Source organism: Microtus pennsylvanicus, chromosome 7, assembly GCF_037038515.1.
Source record: "Microtus pennsylvanicus isolate mMicPen1 chromosome 7, mMicPen1.hap1, whole genome shotgun sequence".
Taxonomy (NCBI): Eukaryota; Metazoa; Chordata; class Mammalia; order Rodentia; family Cricetidae; genus Microtus; species Microtus pennsylvanicus.
Genome location: NC_134585.1, coordinates 35,753,956 through 35,773,877, shown reverse-complemented (window position 1 = coordinate 35,773,877; position 19,922 = coordinate 35,753,956). Strand labels below are relative to the sequence as shown.

The 19,922-nt window shown below is 45.8% G+C and overlaps 2 protein-coding genes across 21 annotated transcripts in view; both read left to right on the top strand.

The window, feature by feature from the left end:
* Dst (dystonin) overlaps nucleotides 1-19,922 on the top strand; it is a 397,254-nt gene that overhangs the window by 324,542 nt on the left and 52,790 nt on the right. For 15 of the 20 annotated variants that reach the window (XM_075980523.1, XM_075980520.1, XM_075980522.1 and 12 more), the window contains 9 exons: nucleotides 6,202-6,363; nucleotides 7,584-7,754; nucleotides 11,218-11,384; nucleotides 12,975-13,134; nucleotides 13,323-13,649; nucleotides 14,139-14,223; nucleotides 15,217-15,458; nucleotides 16,175-16,381; nucleotides 19,732-19,851. In XM_075980523.1, the coding sequence (XP_075836638.1) occupies nucleotides 6,202-6,363; nucleotides 7,584-7,754; nucleotides 11,218-11,384; nucleotides 12,975-13,134; nucleotides 13,323-13,649; nucleotides 14,139-14,223; nucleotides 15,217-15,458; nucleotides 16,175-16,381; nucleotides 19,732-19,851 (1,641 nt within the window). The remainder of the gene's footprint in view (nucleotides 1-6,201; nucleotides 6,364-7,583; nucleotides 7,755-11,217; nucleotides 11,385-12,974; nucleotides 13,135-13,322; nucleotides 13,650-14,138; nucleotides 14,224-15,216; nucleotides 15,459-16,174; nucleotides 16,382-19,731; nucleotides 19,852-19,922) is intronic. The other 5 variants (XM_075980528.1, XM_075980535.1, XM_075980538.1 and 2 more) reach the window with 1 other exon arrangement.
* Nucleotides 299-2,668, top strand: LOC142853534 (uncharacterized). Its single transcript, XM_075978709.1, has one exon. It carries the CDS (start codon nucleotides 1,319-1,321, stop codon nucleotides 2,666-2,668), a length of 1,350 nt encoding a protein of 449 aa, XP_075834824.1. The 5' UTR covers nucleotides 299-1,318.

Here is a 19,922-nt window from a genome sequence, read left to right as displayed (position 1 = left end):
CTGCTCCACTGGTGTCAGGTTCTACCCCTGCCCCTGGGATCCCTCTGGGATCTGAAGCCGGGAGGGGTTTCGGGATATCTGAACCCGGCTGCCCTCTCCCAGCTGCAGGACCGGCCTGCTCTGCGCTGATGTCACCAAGCTGTTGCTTTACAGCCTCTAGGCCTCGAGATTCCTCCCCCTGAAACCGCTCTGGGCTGGGGAAGAAGCCGAGTGGGCAGGATGACTGCGAAGTTAAGTCACGGGAGGGCGTAGCGGGGAGCCGAGCGGGCGGCTGGGACTCGCGCCCTGGACCGGATCAGATCGATGCCGCCGGGGCTGGGTGTGCTGCGAGGCCCCGCTGCCCTGTCGCAGCCCGAGCCCCGGCGGGAGCGGCCACAGCCTGCCAGTGGCGGAGGACAGCGGCTGGGGCTTCAGCTAGATGGGAACTGCCTGTGCCTTGGAGGAAGCCGGGAGCTCTTGCTGCAGCCGCCTCAGGTGGAAGAAGCCTTCTTCAGAAAGACCAGATAAGAATCTTGGGGGAATTTTTTTTAAAGAGAAGTTCGGACATGCTTTTTGACGGCTTAATGGTTGCTGGATTTTACTGCCCTCCTCTTTTTTCTTTCGGGTAATTCTGGATAACCTCAAAGAAGCTTAATATGGGAAGAAAAACTGCCTTTTGGGTCGAATTTATTTATATATGGCTCCCCCTTCCATTTAAAAGAAAAATTTAACTTTTTTACAACATCAAACTTAACTTACTTTTCTCCGACAATCTGTTCTGTGCCTTCTGATCTGAACAATACATGGCTCTTGTGTTTGTCTGCTTTTCTGAAGTTTATCTGTAAAGGACATGGAGTTTTGCAAGCCATCTTTAAGTGGATTACAGTCAACCAGAGCTCTGCTGAAGTTAACCTTCAGCCTGTTAAAATGCTTGCTCGTTTGGAAATTTTAATCTGGAAACCTCACGCAAAATTAGACCGAAATGCGCAATGAACTCAGAGTGGAATGTTCTGAGTGTTTAAGCCACCGTTAGCTGTGTGCTTGTTTTGGTCGGGCTTGGGAGTGAGTGAGGGGAAGGGAACTTGCACAGGAGGTGCAAGAGCTGGAAGCTCAGGCTCTTGCACTTTATGTCTGGGACCCAGGTAAAAGGCTGTAGCTTCATTTACTCGGATGCACTCGTGATGACCGTCAGCACCTCAGACACCATGACTTGTTATTTATGCCTTCCTGCTGGGTGCACCGTAGCTCTATGCACAAGTAGACCCTCTTGGGAAATGTTTTTCTGCATTTCTTCCATTTGGTGTCAAAATCTGCAATATTTGTTTTGACTCTCTACAAAATGGGGAAGCCACTCAGCAGACCAGACTGTTTACGCCAGAATCCTCCCTGTGTAGGGAAGGGTGAAGAAGAGGAGGATTTGAATATTGAAGACTGCTATGTCCCACAGCGGTCGATCTATGACACAGTTAGACTAAACGAACAGATAGACTCAGGTTCCAAAGGTAGCCTGTCTTCTAGGCATTTTACAGAGCGGACTTTACCCTATAGTCACAGGACACTGGACGGTAGTTCACTGTGCTCCAATGGTGCCCTTTCCTCTTCCAGTATATTTGAGCTGCGAGGTCGGGAAACTAACAGACTAGATGAAAAGATGATCTTCGATGCCCTCAAACTAAATAGTGATGTCATTCGAAGTACGGGTGTCCCTAAACCCAAGTCTCAGGCAGAAAAGAGAGAGCACAGGAGGTCATGGCGGATGTTTGTTCCAGCCAATTTTATGGATTATGCAAACAAAAGTGAAAGTTCTTTTGTTGAGCCTACTGATGTGTCAGATGCTGTTACCAAGGCCAGCAAGTGCAGATGGGGTACTAACTCTCAGACCTCAGAAGAGGATGACTCTGGTTTATACAGTCCCCCGGCAGAGAAAGAAGAGAAGCAGGGCCCTGCAAGTGGGGACCAGCCACAGACGAGAAGCCTGTCTTCTGCTGAAGATATTCACATATCAGAGCCATATAGGCCAGGGTTTTCTGATGATTCCGTCAGTGAGCAGAAAATCCCGCTGCTGTCGTGCAGGAGTACCCACCCTGGGGACAGCTTCCAGGTGATTCCGCAGGACGTCTCTCCACTCGACGGGAACAAGTGTGTGAGTGGTCAGAGGGTGCCCCATGGTGAACGTGGGTGTGTGCAGAGCGAGTTGAGAGAGAGCACGAAGTGCCACACATTGGTTGTACCAAGAGATGGAGGAAACAAGTGTGTTTCCAACTCTGAAGAAAAGGAGACAACTTTCAGACAAGGGGAGTCGCAGATCACGACACATAGTAGGGAATGTATGAAGGAACGCCTCGGCGGTTTAGAACTCTCTCCCACAGACCTGGGAGAGCCGCATGTAGACTTTGCTAGCACAGGTTTGCTAGAAAATGCGATCCTGTTGACACAGTATGAGTCAACAGAATGCAACAGGGCATCTAAGGGTGACGTAGGGGCCCCCTTTTCTGCCCAGGAGATCGAGGTGACCCAGAAGAAATGCTCCCTCCAGTTCATTCCAGTAAAAAAGAAAACAGGGCCCAGAAAAACAGGGGTCCAGGCAGGAACATTGGACACAGTCTGCAATGGCTTCCAGGTAATTAATGGAACTGGAAAACCGCAGTGGCAGCTGCCCGTGGTTCTGTCTCAGCGTGGTCAAGAATGATTTTAATAATGACCAAACGCAGTCATTCATTTGAGGACTTTGATTAGCGCCCTGCCAGATGCCAGCAATTGATAAATCCATTGGTGTAACAAATTAATTAGGGATTGTTGGGGAATGATTATTCCCAGATGTTCGGGGGCCTGTGGCTGTGCAGCCCATTCAGAATTCCCCCCTGTTAATTTAGGTTAATGCTAGGTTTTTCCACAAATCATGGTCTGAAGCAGTGCCATTTAAGGGCAGTTGTTTTGAGTCTATTAAACATCAACAGGCTTAGTCATAAAGGTACCAACGCAGTATTATATTGTTATGGTCGGCAAAGCATGCCACCCGGCCAGCTTACCGGCACCCTACGCGGGAGAGGAGAGAAGCTATTGTGTTCTTGCAGGCATTGTCGACCCTAACTCCTTAGGAGCTGCGGACCAGCGAAGAAAGTAAAGGGTGCAGCCTGTGATAAGTGGAAGTTATCTGTCAAGCCTGTAATTTTTTTCTTCCCACTCAGATTCAAGTTGCCTATTTTGGTGCTTCCCCTGAGCTCCGCTGGTAGCCTTTGCCTCGGAGTCAGCTTCATTTTATTTTAAGGCTCTCTGTGTTTGTGTGCTCTGAGTGTGTGGGGTAGGGGGCAGGTCTTTGTAGAGATTTGTTACCACTCAGAGATAAGGAATCTAAACAGTGTCAGGAGTACTGCTTGTCTGAGCTCCACCGGCCACACCTTTCCTTGAGCCTGCTGCAAATGCTCTGCTAATTTAAAGGTTTAGCAAAATACCTTTTCCCTATAAGATTTTATAACTGATGTGAAAATTTTTTTTTCATAACATAGCTATTGGTGTAGTCATTTTTAAGAATTTTGGAAAATGATCACAAACTCGTGTGGATCTGCTCTGATCCAAACCCTTCATTTAACCTAGATCAGGGTTGCAGACAGTTTACTAGAACTTAGTATTAGTAAGGCTTTTGCTCTGAAAACGAAGAGAGAAGTTTTTTTCTCTGAAACATTATATAACCTACAAGGGTGCAGCAGTTTTCTTGACCCTGTGCATATTTTTTTTTTTGTATACCGTTGAACCATCCCCTTACTTAGCTCCTGGAAGTGGCAATTTAGATTGTTCCATAGAAAAGAAACAGAGTCACACACAGTGCCAAAAAACAAAGTCTTTCATCACTACCCTCTCGCAGTTTTCTGCTGACGTACTTAGCAAGTTACACCTTCCTGAAACACAGAGGAATGTCTGAGGTTGTCTCTGCAGTGACCGGGGCTCTTCTGCTGTCTCCGTTCCATGTAGCTAACTTCTTACAGTTGCTAATTGACATAGACATCCTTAGCCAGCATGGAAATGTCTATATGCATTTTCAGTGGGAGAAGCAGCTTGAACTTTTGTTACCAGGGACATTCAGAGGAAACAATGGCTCATTTGTTTGCTATTCCCAGTGTATTTGCTCTTACGGTTAACATAGAGGAACCCTGAATGCTTAGCACCGGGGAGTGGTCTCCTGGGCCCCTACATCCTTCGCAGTTATTTTTCACTTTACCTATAATTTTCTCCTGAAGTGCTCTTTTAATATATCTGCCTTTATTAAGTTTTCATATGTTCTGTTTATCCAGCCATTAATTATTATTATGGTTTTCTTCAGTATAATGACTCAGAATCCCAAATCTTAGTCTACCTTATTATCTGTGTAAAAATTTCATCAGGGAGTTAAAAATAATTGTTTTTTTTTCTCATAACGTTCTCCAAGCCCAACATTGTAAATATTTATATTACCTGTGGGAAAAAAAATTGGTGTGTTACCTTCATTGTTAACTGGAAAGGGCATCCACCCAAGATAGCCGTATCTTTTCTGTGTTGATACCGATTCAACAAGTAACCCTTGAGTACATATTACTACTAGGCATCGTAGTAGGCCCAGGGTATAGAACTGTTAGACAAAAACTAGTAAGTTCCAGTTCTGTGGATTGTATTTTAATCTCATGTAGTACATCCTTTACACCCACAAGCAGCTGGGGGACCGTGTGTTGGATGGGATGGACAGTAGGGGAGAGGGTCCCAGGAAAGTGTTGACAGCAGGTTCATGGGTAGTAGCGAGCAAAGAGAAACCACAGCTGATGAGTGGGGTCCAGATCCGGGGGCGAGGGGCTGTGAGTGCAGGGGTCCATCACTGGAGTCACGCCTGCCTTGATAGTCCTCTCGGTGCCTTTGCTGTAGGGCTCTCCTCCTCGGTCTATACTATCATTAGAAGATTTGGTCTTTCCGGGCTATCCCAGGCTTTCTCATGTTCAATCTTTGACTTTTAGTGAATGATTAATTCCTCCACCTTGTCCTCAGGAACTCCTGCTCTGTCTTCCACGTGTTCCATTCTGTGGGTAAGGCTTTCCACTAGGATTTCTTAATTTGGCCTATTGGTTTTAGGTTTGTTTGGTTGGTTTGTTTTTTTCCTTTTTTTTTTCATTTCAATTTGAATTTTCTGCAGCAATCCTATGTCTCTATTAGGTTCTATTTTTGTACTTTGGAAACTTTTTTGTTGTTCAGATCTTTGTTTTTGTACTTTTGGGGTATATTCATATCCTCTTGAGTTGTCTGAACATAGTTTAACCATTCTTTCAAATTCTCTGACTGTGACTCCTTCCAAGTTGTTTCCATTGGAGCCATTACATATGGATGGGCAGTCTTGGGAGAGACATGTTGTCCTGGTTTCTACACTAGAACTTGTGCCCTGAAGATAGTTGGTGAATTGAGGTTTCCTTTTGTGTTTTATGGTTAAAATTCCAGGACCCCTTCTTTCGATGGAAGTGTTTGCAATATTTAGGAGAGGACTATGTCATAGTAGGCATGGGGTGTGACTTTCCTCAGGACACGTGATATTCAAGGTCAGAGGCTCTACCCTCACTCTTAGGGCCAAGTACTGTTCTAGGTCGGCCCTAGCCTCCTCTCTGCCACTGGCCACTATGAACCACCCTGTGCATATGGGTCTTGCCGTGTCCCCTTGGGCGTTCCCCTGGGGCTGGACCTTCCACTGCTGTGGTTGTGGGACTCCTCATGTGCCCTGTGTCCTTTTCCACTTGCTGCCCTTGTCTTTTGGTCCTTTGGGTAGGCACGCACTTGGCCTCTTGACCTACTTTGTTGTCCTGCCAGCGAGTTTCCACTTGTAATTTGAGTCCCAAGCTTCAGTTGTTAGCCAGCTATATCGCACCAAGCCTTATGAGCCCCCATGAGAATTCCTTGACTCGAAAGGGACATCTTATCCTTTGCTCCTTAGTATTTTTTGTGTTTTTTTTTTCCCATAGAGTTAAATTGTGATGATAGGAAATTCCATTATACTTACCTTGGTTTTGTAAGCGATCTTATTAAATGTATATAAGATACATTGTTAAGTGCCATAAATTTATATTTCATACTCACAAAGTAATAGTAAATGATATCTCAGTAACAGTGGCTCCCTTCACTTTTCTACTGTGTAATGAGCAAGCACATGGTCTTTACACATTTGGTGGTTGTTAGATAATATAGTTCTTACGATGTGGGTCTCCCAACCTGCAGGTGTTCCAGAAAGAAGAAATTGAAGCCTTGCAGGTGAAGCAGCAAGACGTGAACTGGTTAGGGCAAGGCCTCATTCAGAGCGCAGCTGCAAACACCTGCACCCAGGGGTTAGAGCATGACCTGGATGATGTCAATACGCGGTGGAAAACGCTCAATAAGAAGGTAATTGCGCCGTCCCTTGAGCGCCTTAGTGGTTGCTCACTGTCCTCTTCCACGGCTAGTAGTCATTGTCCTGGTAGCCGCTCGTGCCCAAGCGCGCTTGCCCTTTTCATGTTGCTGTGCACTGAAGGGCCCCTGACAGTAGATAGGGGATACGGATGGACGAAGTTCGTGGGTTGACTCGCCCTGCCATGTTCTCTGCTCTGACAGACCTAGCAGGTATGACTGTAGGCAGCCATGGTGGATGGCGCTATGTTAAAAAAGCATGCAAACCTCTCATGCCGTGGTAGCTCCTTTGCCCTGGTGACTCACAGATGTAAGGGATGCAAGCTCTGTTGTGTTAATTTCTCTTGGGGAGATCCACGTGGACATCCATTCACCCAGACGGGCACTAACAGCAGACTGAAGTGGGATTTCACTGAAGTCCAGCTTTTTGAGACCAATGAGTTTATTAAGTCGTTTTTTTTTAAAAACAGGGTGCAAGTGAGAGGTTACTTACGAGAGCATGTGTGACCCCCCCCCCAATAGCTAAGTCACCACAAAGACCCACCCCATTGTGGATGGCATTAACCTTTCAATTCTATACAGTTCAGCGTCACCCAAGATCACTTGCAACTGGGGGCTAGGGTAATAGGGATCCCAGAGGAGACTCTCCAGACCTCCCTACGGAGTGTCAGCGTCTCCGTTACCTTTATCACAGACCTGACCGCCGCTGTTGTTTTGCTCTGCTTGCCATGGCTACAGTGGCATAGTCCAAGAATGGCGTCTTGTTATGAATAGAGGGGAAAGCACCACAAGGCACGTGTGCACACATAGGCACACACGTGCACACAGCAAAGAAAAGGTCCGGGAGATGGTAGGTAAAATATCTGCCTGAGTTTGGAACCCCAGCACCCACCTAAAAGCAGATGACATTGACCTTTGACCCCAGCACTGAGGGATGGAGACAGTGGAGACAGGTGGAATCCTGACCTATCTGGCCTAAATGGCAAGCAGTTGGTTTGGTGAGATGTTGTCTCAGAAATTAAGGTGGAAAGTAAGAGAAGACACAAAGTCTGTCTCTGGCCTTAAACACACATATACACATACAGAGAGGGAGGGAAAGGGAAAGTACGTGACCAAGTTAAGAAACAGTTGTGAGAAGTGGTGTCTAGTGGGCAGATTCCCTTCTTTTTTCTTTTAATGAAACAAGTAAATAAGTTGAAACAACTGGAACTTTGCAGGTGGCTCAGCGGACAGCCCAGCTGCAGGAGGCCCTGCTCCACTGTGGGAGGTTCCAGGACGCCCTGGAGTCCCTGCTCAGCTGGATGGCAGACACCGAGGACCTTGTGGCCAATCAGAAGCCTCCATCGGCTGAGTTCAAAGTGGTGAAAGCCCAGATACAAGAGCAAAAGGTAAAATTAATGATATTATCATTTGCTTTCATATTTAATGTTTAAAGGACAATCAGAGTGTACCTTCTCACTTGAACTAACCTGATGTCATAGTAATGGTTTCTTGCCACTTGCTCAGCCGGCACCTACCTCCTGCAACCTTCTCTGGTCGAGGCGTTGTTCTGGCTGCGAGAAATACAGCCCCGGATGAAAACAACCAAGAGTCCCTGTTGAACATAAAGCGTAATGGGAAAGACAGGCTGTGAAAGCCAATAAACAAAATCATTATGTAACCTAGAGTATTTCAGAGCAGGGATGAGGGGGGAATCTGCAAGTGACAGAGGCAGGGTCAGGGCAGGAAGTGCTGGAGTAGAGGGGTGTTGCCAGTAGCTTTAAATGGAACAGCCAAGAAACCTTTCACTGACCAGGTGGCATTGGGACAGAAGAAATCGTCACTCTCTAACACATAAGATTTACCCATCGCGTTGTCCTTCTGGCGGGTTCTCGAGCGCTGACGGTGCGAATCCTCGGTTCGCACTTGCTGGAAATGTAATGCCACTGCTCTGATGCCGATGACAGAGAGCAGCCCAAGACAGCATATACAGTGCTGGGCTCACCATCGTGTAGCAGCTAGGCGTGAAGCTTTTAATGACATTTCCAGTGATTTAGCAGCTGTGATTTGAAATGACACACAGAAAAAGGCATGGCACATGGTATATTAGTAAGGTTGTTTATGTATGACTTTTTAAATGGGGAGTAGATTAATTATTTGAGATTGAATTTATAGTTTCATTACATATAAAAATTGTAAGTCAAGCTGTGTGTATGTGTGAGGTATGCAGGTGAGTGCTTGAATGGAGGGGCCGGAGCAGGACATCAGGTGCCTCCCTCTCCTCACCTTGTTTCCTCTAGACAGGGGCTCTCAATGAACCAAGGGCTCGCGCTTCAGCCTGGCTGGCACCGGGTTCTTTGAATCTGTCTGTTTCCACCCACTCACTGGGTATGTTAGGATTGCAGGCACATGCAGTCCTGTCTGGCTTTTTATGTGGGTCTTGGGGATTCAAACTCCAGTCTTGAAGCTTGCAGAGCAAATTTGTGTGCTTCCTGAGCCATCTCCTCAGCCCCTATAATCAAGTTCTAGTTTACCTTTCTAGCCCTGGTTTAATTTAGTTAGCAGGCATAATAATAACATGCATTCTCTCTCTCTCTCTCTCTCTCTCTCTCTCTCTCTCTCAATTTGTGTGTGTGTATGTTGTGTTGCTTGGAATTGAATCTAGGACTTAAGCCATGCTAGGAAAGTGCCTTACCACTGGGCTATTGTCTATTTCAAAATTAAGATTTTAGTTATAAATATAGATTTGAAATGTAAATAAATATAAATAAGCTTTGTTAATTAGTTTTATTATTAAATCATTCTACGGTGTACACACGTGTTAAAACATTGCATTATAACCCTTAAATACATACACTATTTGCTAGATTAAACTTTTTTTTAAAAGTTTAATTTTAAACTTTTTTTTTTAAAGTTTAATTTTAAACTTTTTTTTAAAAGTTTAATTGGCTGCTTCCTTTAGTTCTACATTCCATATCCGCTCTCTAAAAATTCTCTGAAAACTTAGCCAATTAGGAAGTTATATGAGAAATAAAGCCAGGCCTTACGACCCAGGCCTATAATCCCAGCCACGTGGCAGGTAGAGGTAGGAGGGTCACAGGTTCTTGGTCCGCAGCTCAGTGAGAACCTGTCTGGAACCTGAATGTGAACAAACAGCTTGGGGATATGATGTAATTGCAGTGGCCCGGGATATGTGAGGTGCTGGTTCAGGCTCTGGTACCAGACAACGAAACAGGAGGGGGAGGAAGGAAACATACTGGAAACCCATTGTATCTGTGTGGTTTTTAATTATATACTGCTACCTTGGACTAATTTAAGGTATTCTCCTGGTTTGAGTAATAATGCCTGGTCAGTAGAATCCATTTGTTGACTTTGTCTTTTTAATTGCCAAAGGCTTTGTTATTTCCGTTCACCAAAAGTAACCCACTTGGGCTGGCAAGTTGGTTCAGCACCCGGGTAAAGGGCTTTGCCACCAAGCCTGACAGTCTGAAGTCCTCAAGATGCACACGGAGGCACCAGAGAACTGAATCTCACAGGTTGTCCTCTTGCCTCTACAAGTGTGTGTGAGTGTGCATGCGTGTGCATGCGCGCACGCGCGCGCACACACACACGATAAATGTAATTTTTTTTAAGTATCCAAATAGTTCTCCTTGCTACCTAAACCATGTGCTTCCTTATTGTTTACCCTGTGGCCTGAACTGTGTCAAGATCATCTGTGCCTTTTCCTTTGGAAGTGGGCTTTCCCCTCAATGCCCTTCTTGGTGGTCTCAGTCTCACAGTATTCTTGTAGCGTGTTACTTCAGGGTAACTGTTAAATCTTTGCTCCTTAACTGTCTCTTGGGATCAGAGTAAGGAAGCAGAGGTCTGTCTGGTTGAGCTCCTGCGCCTCGTTGCTGGAGCCCAGTGCTTATACACACAGTTGCTCAGGGATGATTTGTTTTGATTAGCTAGGGCAGGGTGACCCTGAGTCTGGCCTTCAATTAGATTTAAATTGAATTTCCTTTTAACTGCTAAGTCTTGAAACCTTAATCTTTCTGGCAGCTCCTGAGTTCCCAGTGCACCCCACACTCCCTTCTTTTTGGGTGTCTGAGAGCTCTTCCTAAGTTTTCATCCTTATGTGGGGTTTGAAATGCTGCTTCTGCCGCATAGAGGGCCACGAGCCTCCTGTACAGCCTTCCAACTTGCGGGCTTTTCTGATTGTAACCTGCTTGCCTGTAGTGCATTGTTCCGTGTTGGAAGGTGATTTGAAAACACTGGTGATTTATGGAAATCTTTTATTTTGGTAGAGCTGATAGCTTTTGGGTGCTTAGAGTATTCCTGTTTTATTAAAGTAAGGAGGACGTTATACTTTTCCCGTGGTTCAGGCTGCTTATCCTCTGTGGAGATTGCAGTGACCCTACCACTGAGAGCTGTCTCAGGTGAAAGCCACACCTCAGTGTCTGGCACTGCAGTAGCCATTCCACCAAATGCTTTTCTCTTTCCTTTTCAGAAGTGTTTTTTTTATGACTATTTATTTATATGGCCTGCATGTGCCACAGCCTGCATGTGGAGGTCAGAGGACAATTTGTGAGAGTTGGTTCTCCCCTTCACCGTGTGGGTCCCAGGGATCAAACTCAGGTCATCAGGCTTGGTGGCAAGCCACCTTGACCTGCTGAACCATCTCACTGGCCCCAAATGGATTATTTTTAAAATCCTACTTCTCATATTTTTTCGTATATGCCCATACTATCTATCTATCTATCTATCTATCTATCTATCTATCTATCTATCTATCTATCTATCTATCTATCTATCTATCTACCTATCTGTATCATACATAAGATATAAATACTTAATATTTGCCTCTTAAAATGTTGAACATTCTGTCTGAAGCTTCTGCAGAGACTGCTGGAAGACCGGAAGTCCACTGTGGAGGTGATCAAACGAGAAGGAGAGAAAATCGCTGCTTCTGCAGAGCCCGCAGACAGAGTGAAGCTGTCAAGGCAGCTGAGCCTCTTGGACAGCAGATGGGAGGCCCTGCTTAGCAGAGCTGAAGCAAGGTACTGCGAGGGTCCCTGTGGAGCAGCTGCAGTGCACTGGGGGCTTGGGTTGGAGCAGCTCTTCCTTTAATCCGTGTTCTCTACGTTTGCATATTCATCGTATGTACAGGGGTTGCGGTGCCTGTCCCCTCATTCTTCTGCTGCCCTGTGGCCACCAGCTACATCCCTGCTTATTATGAAAGCATTTCCCTCGCGGGTAATGCGTTCATTTGTGTATTGCACAGCCCTTCTCTTTCTACCATGAGTCAGGCACAGGTGCATGCTGGGTTCTGAGGGAGCTGGGTCACCTCCGCTCCCAGATAAGTGCAGACCGATAGACCTACGGCCATTGAAAATGATGACATTTTCATTGCATTAAAGTGCAAATGCATGGGATGCAGGAAGCCTATAACAGGAAGGAGCTTGGAGACGGGGAGTGATGGCCATGTTTAAGGGAGGAGTTAAGAAGGAAGCAGTGGGTGGGCCTCTCCCTCCATGACAACAGTAGAGCAGAATGCGGCTCTCCTGGGCTCCTGCTCACAACCCTTTGATTACAGAGTCGCAACCAGTGCAGCACCTCCTGTCTGCAGTGCGGCTGCTTTGATTCACGGTGACTACGAGGAGTCACGCGGAGTGATTGGGTTGACAGTGAAATAACTGTACTGCGTAAATTCCTGCCTCTTTAGAACTAGAATGACGGTGGAGGCTTTTAAAATGTGTGTGCGCTAACATAGCACTCTGAAGGCAGAGGCAGGTGGATATCTGTGAGTTATAGGTCACCTGGATCTACACGGCATCTCAGACCAGCCAAGGCTATATAGTGAGATCGTGTCTCAAAAAAAAAAAGGCATGAAAATTATATTTTTTTCCCTGCTGCCGATTTCTGTAATTCAGCTTCATGGGAAATTCATTTCCCAGATAATATTATTCCTGAAAAAGTCAATGTGTTAGGAAGATAGGACAAGAGCCAGATCTCAGCAGAGGACTGGCGGCTGGGCCCACGAGGAAAACAGCAGTAGAAACAGAAAGACTACTTGGATGCTCTGCAGCCCTGTTTCTGAAAGCCCTTCACCTTGTAAATTAATCCGAGGAGCTCTCCTATTTTTGACATTTAAATCCACAACGTGTTAACGATTGCTTTTGACAAATGCACTTGACGCTCTATTTTTCTAGTAGCAGTCACAGTTCTTCAAGTCTGAAAGTCCACCTCTGACCATCTTGTTCTAAATAACTCCAGCCCGTGCCGCTTCCATTGAAATCACGTCCAGAGTGCTTCCAGCCAGGCCAGGCGTGCCCTGTGTCCTCAGTAGCGCCTCTTGTCATTGTTCTTACTGCCGCTGCCTTTAAGTGTGGTTAGAATTGGCCTGCATATTCTCAGGGAAGGTGGCTTTCACCCATCATCGTGTTCATGTGCTGGATATCTCGTTTAGTCTCGTTTATTTAGAGCTATTTTAACATGTCCTTTAAATGTCTGTGTTTCAAAGCTTAGCCTTACTTGATGCTTTTAAAGCCACGTTTAGAATAGAGTGGAAGGAGCGTGGCTGAAAACACTCGTTGGTGATGTTACCCATTCTCCATCCCTGACTGACCTATATCTCGGCAAATGTGTAGGAACCGCCAGCTGGAAGGCATCTCGGTGGTAGCGCAGGAGTTTCACGAGGCCTTGGAACCGCTGAACGAGTGGCTCACGGCCGTAGAAAAGAGACTGGCAAACTCTGAGCCCATAGGAACCCAGGCACCGAAGCTGGAGGAGCAGATTGCACAGCACAAAGTAAGATGCCGTGTGTCGGTGAGGCCCACGTTATCATCTGCTTCATGGTTTTTGTGACATACATTTGTTATTTTATGCATAATTGCAAAGCCAAATCCATTTTTAAATCATCCTTTGGTTCTGTTTACATTTTCATTTGTCCATTCCTTTTTGTTTTGTTCTGTTTTCCTTTCTTGAACTTTGTTTAGGCTTTAGAAGATGACATCATCAATCACAGTAAACATTTACACCAGGCTGTTAGCTTTGGCCAGTCCTTAAAGGTTCTGAGCTCCAGGGAGGATAAAGACCTGGTGCAGAGTAAACTAGACTGCTCTCAAGCGTGGTACTTTGAGATTCAAGAGAAAAGTCACAGCAGGTCTGAGCTCCTCCAGCAGGCCTTGTGTAATGCTAAGATTTTTGGGGAAGATGAAGTTGAGCTGATGAACTGGCTGAATGAAGTGCATGGCAAACTGAGCAAGCTGTCGGTCCAGGATCACAGCGCTGAGGCCCTGTGGAAGCAGCAGGCTGAACTCCGGGTATCTTCATTTATTTATGTTTTTTTTTTCATTTCAGTTGTTGTTAATTTATTCATTTTTATTAGTTGTATTTATTTCATGTCCATTATGATTTATTATACTCACAAGAGACTTTGTTGTGTGTACAGGGTACTTTTAATGACACGTTACTGAATCCATCCATTTAGCTGGCCTTTTGCTTATTCAGTGTGATTACTGTTGTATTCAAGGGCCTATAATGAAGCAGTACTTCAGTGCCCCCACAAAGGGAATTTTTACAAGGCCTCGGTGCTTTCTAAAAGGGGAGCGCTGTGAATCATGGTGGATGAACACGGGGCGTGGAGTATGGGTGGGAAGAGAGAGGGAATGGCGAGCGGGCTTTTAAAAGTGGGAGATGTTTCTCCAGATCTGTCCCCAGAGCCCAGTGGAAGCTCTCTCAAGCTAGTGAGTGCTGCTTCTGATTTAAAGTTGTTTCCCCCTGCTTCCATACCAATGGTACCTGTGTTCTAGGCTCTGCAAGAAGACATCCTCCTCAGGAAACAGAGCGTAGATCAGGCTCTGCTGAATGGCTTAGAGCTGCTCAAACAAACCACAGGTGAGATGCCTCGGGCTCGTCCACAGCCAGCAGCCTGTAGCGCTGTCAGGGTGTAGTTCAAGGGCCGGGGGTGGGTGGGGGTGGGGAGACAGCACATTTCCTACTTTGTGAGGCAGCTCTAAGGCTTCACCCTGCAGAAAGCTTTGAAGGTCAGTCGAGTGGGTTTTCTGTGTGATCTCACTGTGTTCTTGCTGGACGCCATGTGGATTACTCATAGTATCAAGTGCTTGCCATAGGCGCTACTCAGAGCAGTCTGCACTATGGCTGTGTTAGTCTTCTACCGTGAGAGCACTGGCGAATACATGGGTTTGGAAATCCATTTTCTTGTTTTGTTTTAAGGTAGGTGTCATTTCTCCGAGCTTGCGCCACCAAGAAAACAGACGCATGGCTCAATATCTACGTGAGAGGTTCTTGAGCAACTCCGAGAAACTAAGTTATTTTAGCAATTCTTTTGGCTACAGGAAAGTCCTTACCTGTCTCAGCAGTGCATGTGTGCACGGGGCAGATATCCTTGTGGCTAAAGACGTGATAAAGTATCTAGACCTTTGAGTTAGAAGTATGAAGCTTAGGGCATAGCTGATGTCTGTCTGAAAAGGAAGGACAGGCAGATAAAGATCCCCACAAGTGTGGAAGCGAGGAGTGCTGAGCAAGCACAGGAAGGTTGGACATCCCGCCTGACGAAACCCCGCTTATAAGTCAGGGACCTGAGCACAGGCTGTTGTAGCCCTCGCTCTTGAAGACAGACAACTTTGTAAGGTAAATAGAATGTTACACATAAAAGTTTCTCTGGTCCTTGTCATCGCCATTTCTAGTTTTAGTGATATTATGGCTAGCAATCCTGAGGAAGAAGTAAGAGTATCTTTTGGGTCAGATCATCTTTAGGAAAATGTTTCCTCCCCCCCCCCAAACATATCATCAGTAGTCCCTGAAAAAAACTCCCTACCCTAGCTTTTTATCCTTCTATAAGAAATAATAAGTCTTTTGCAATTTTAGGTGATGAAGTTTTAATAATTCAAGATAAGTTGGAAGCCATTAAAGCACGGTACAAAGACATCACCAAGTTGAGCGCCGATGTAGCGAAGACTCTGGAACACGCTCTGCAGCTCGCCACCCAGCTGCAGTCCACGCACAAGGAGCTGTGCTGCTGGCTGGACGGGGTGGAGGTGGAGTTGCTCTCCTACGAGACTCAGGCCCTGAGAGGAGAAGCCTCAAGCCAAGTCCAAGAGAGACAGAAAGTGTGTATCTGTGCTTCTCAAAGGAAGGCATTTGTCACCCACAAGGGGCGTGTCTGGGAGGGTCCCAGTTAGGTTGTCTTGGTGGGTGGGGCCTGGTGGAAGCAGGCAGTAAATTGACTGTTCAGACAGAGCGTATAGACTCATATAACTAGGAATATGGTTTCCTGCCCAAGATAGAATAATGAAGAAGGAAAAGAAAAAAAGAAGATGACCATTGTTTCAGAGATTTGTAATTTGTTTGGGAAAGCATTTCTGTCAGAGATGGGTGGCACAGGTGGGTTTTCTGGCAACATCACAAAAATACACTGCCTTTCCAAGCGTTCTTTTCAGATCCATTGCGGTGGAAGGGGGTTGGTGAGGCTGCAGAGGTGCAACGGCAAGCCCCGTTCCTCAGGAGTGCGGCAGCTTTCTTGTTTTAGCATTGTTACCTGATCGCTTATATAGTAACTTGTTTGGGTTTGTGTTTCCAAATTGTAAATATTTATTTTCCATTTCAAAGACCCGATCTTGCCGTGTTGAGGAAGGAACTGTTCTCTAAACTTCTCTGGAAACACGTTCATTTTTGCAAAACAGCTATAAATAATGGAGTTTTGTTTAGCTCAGGGAGAACTAGCCAGGCCAAGTACAGCTTTGTTAGCCAACAAAGGACCCCCAAGAACAGAGGAGAGCCTGCCCGAACCTTTACCCATATGTGTGTGTGTGTGTGTGTTTTCAAGGAACTGAAAAAAGAAGTGAAGAGCAACAAAGCCTTATTGGACTCCCTTAATGAAGTGAGCAGCGCTCTGTTGGAACTTGTACCCTGGAGGGCCAGAGAAGGACTTGAGAAAATGGTCGCCGAGGACAACGAGCGCTACCGATTGGTGAGCGACACCATCACTCAGAAAGTAGAAGAGATCGATGCTGCCATTCTGCGGTCTCAGCAGGTAGGACCAGTATCTTGTTGTCTAGGCAACAGACGGTCTCCAGCTGCCCAGGGTCTTTACCTGAACAAACATGACTACTGCCGTATTTCCATTCTGATTACCGTGCTTCAGAAATAAACTCTGAGATTTTAATAGAATTTGGCTGGGCTGCATCTGAGCACTAGGGCGCTGCTGATCTGCATATAGCTAGCAACCATCTGCCCCCATTACATCACAGGCAGCACCCTGCCACACACACAGGGAAGCCCTGCCTTCCGAACAGAATGCTCTGTATCTGCATGTGTGCGTGTTGCTCATTCTAGTGTTAGGCCTAGACTCAGCCTTACGGATCTGAGAGTAAATAGTTCGAGTTAGCATATAGGTCAGTGTTAACTGTTCCCTGGCATGCTGCTGTAGCCAAGAAAAGGCCTTTGTTTTCGAAAGGAAAGAGTTTTCTTGGTGACGTAGAGTTTTTTCCAAGGATGACTAAAAGGGGGAAAAATGATAGTTTCTGACCTGTCTGTGGCTCACATGGTTTCTACTCCAAAGTTTCAGAGAATTCTGCTGTTAGCCACAGCCCCGGAAAATGGTGGGCAGTGCAGCGGCCTAGAAGTTTATTGTGCATTGTCTGACCCCTGTTGAGATCTCCGTGCTGTTTGCATCCAGTCATCGGGCTTGGATTGCAGACTTGGTTCAAAGCTCTATGGTTTTGTCAGATACCTCCAGCAGGAGATGTGTGACCAACCTCTTCCATCACACCACGCAAAGGCAGGAAGCACAAGCAGGCTGTGGGAGAGTCTCCAGAGTTGCTTTTCTAGCATCGTGTAACTGTAATTCGTAGGTTCTGAAGCTTCACGCTCTCCCCTTTCTGTATTTTAATAGTCGAGGCTCACGCAGGCTGCTGGAAGGAACACTATAGCAAGGCCCTGCCTAGGAAGTTTCTCTGAGGAGCATTCATACCCGAGGAATGTGTTCGCCCGCCTGTTTTGCAGCTTGCAGGAATTTGTATGCCTCATTGTTGTAGGAAAGTGGGCATATTTACTTATGAAGTTTATTCAACTCTATTAAAATACTTTTTCCATTAAAATTTATTTGAACATCCCAGAGCTGGCACCAAGGCCTTCTCTGAGTAACAAGACAAATATTCCGTCCTTTGAGAGCAGGTTTCTCTGTGTTCAGTTATTTGGGTGATATGAAGCAGATACGGGCTGAATTATCTGCAACAAAGGTTGAGATCATATTGGTTAGCATGCATTGGAGCTTGCTCAAGCACTAACTACAGACCAGCTGTAGTCAAAAATGTTTTCAAGTGTTTCCCAAAGATTTAACAATAATAATCAGATTTATGTCGCTGGTCTTGAAACTAAAATATTAAAACATCCACCCTTAGAGAGAACAGTACTGGCCAGGCACGGTAGCGTAGGCCTTTAATCCCAGCACTCCAGAGGCAGGGGCAGATGAGTCTTCCTAGTTTTTATATGGGTTAAGTCTTTGATTTCATCTGCTTGTATCCGTTTTCAATGTGGCAGGAGCAGCTGGGGTTGTTGCCAGGGCAGATAAAAGCGCAGGTTCCCGTGGACTCTAGGGAACATGCCTCATCTTTGTTGGGTGGGGCTGGTCATTCCTGCTCTCTGCACAGTGTGGGAGGCCATGATGGTCTGACATCAAGTGATGAGGAGAACTCTGACTCCTCACTAGGTCTGTTATGATGCCACCAAAGTGGGGCAAAGGAGAAGTGCCTCATTACTACCTGACAGGCTGAAGTCCAGACTCCCCGCTGCCCTCCCTTTACACTGGAGGAAGGAACTTAGTTTTGAGTCAGTGGGAATAAAACTTTGGCTCCTGCTTAAAATCATCCTGAAAGGGATATAGGAACACTGTCTCAGATTCAAAGGTGAAATCCGAGGCTCCTCGTGCTACCTCTTGGCATGAGTGAGTGGGGCTGCCATCTTGCTCTGTGGCATTTGATTGACTTGAAGTGAGGATTGTCTGTTTTCTGCCTCTCTAGGCTGCCCCGCCCCCCCCCCCCCCCCCGCCTGGGCCTGCGTCTATATGCATTGGTGTGTAGGGGCTCCTTATTTGTTTTGTACTTAATCTTGAATAGGTGAGGTGCAAAAAATACCACCCTTGGGTGTTGATCCTCAAGATCCCAGGTCCAAGACACTCCGCCTTCCTCTTCGTGTTGCAGGAGGGTTCTGTTCGTCATGTTGGCGTTTTTACTTTTACTTATCTTGGAAAGAGGAAACTTGGTCTGTTCCATTTCCCCGTGTGTTTACGTTGTGTTAATGTAGAGCCCTTAAAGTGGAATTATTCTCGGGCTTGTTTTTCAGCCCCACCCTCTCTTCTCTCGCCCAATTATCCTCCTCTGCTCCCAGTTTGATTTCCAGCTTCTCTTGGGAAGTGGAACGTTCAGGCAGTCCTGGCTTTGGCAGGCTGCGTGTCCATTTCCCATGAGTTCTTCCAGCTAAAGCTCTCGTGCTTACCTTTATCCCCGGCAGCTATGGTATTACTCACCCACCTTCTGATCCCTGCTTGGTTCAGAATGGCACTGAGAGTTTATTTGATGGGAGACACTGCGCTTTGACAACTCAAAGGGACAAAAACAAAATGTGGGGAATATTCATAATTAAAGAAGCAGAATATAAAGGTGTTCATAAGGTAGTTTACAAGTCTGACTTTCCTAGTTTCTTGGGGGAAAGTCACTGAATTACCAACAATATTAACTCTGGATTTTAATTTTCTTCTCTCTATTTTTCTGTACTTTAAAAATTTCTGCCATGCCTATGAGTTATGAATTATGAATTAATGATGAGGAAAAACAACTGAAACATTTAGGAATGATCTTGTACATGGTTAAAGCCCAGTATTAAATGAGATGTTTATAAGTCATATATGAATTGTTTGAGTGTATTCTTCATTTATATATAAATGCACACACATTTATATATAAACACATACAATAAGGAAATGGAATTTTTTCATTCTTTTATAAAGAACAAGGTACTTTAATGGCACAGTGCTACCTACCCATCTGAGAATTGGAGTCATATGAAACATTACTTACAGTGGTATCTAATTGTCAGGTTTTAGAACAGTTATGTTTGGGTGCTGAGACACCGGAACAGAAGGCTGCAGAGCCGGCCATCTTTGCATCCTTCCTGTGCCCGTGACCATACAGCAGGACATAAGAGCTTGAGAACAGAGTTCTCTCTCTATCCCTCAACCACTCACAATTTTGTTTAGCATGCTCTGAAAGGAGAAGCTGAGAATCTCCAATTAGGAAAGGGAGTATCTAGAAGCAACAGAAATAGGTAATTTTTTCTGGCACCAGCCACAGGAACTTTCTGACCTAATTATTATCTTTTGTTTAGTTTGAGCAAGCGGCGGATACTGAACTATCCTGGATTACTGAAACAGAGAAGAAATTAATGTCTCTGGGTGACATCAGGCTTGAGCAAGACCAGACTTGTGCTCAGCTGCAGGTTCAAAAGGTGAGGAAATACATTTCCAGTTGCCGTCTAGGTTGTGCGTCTCCAGGCTCTGCGTCTTCCAAGACCCTGTC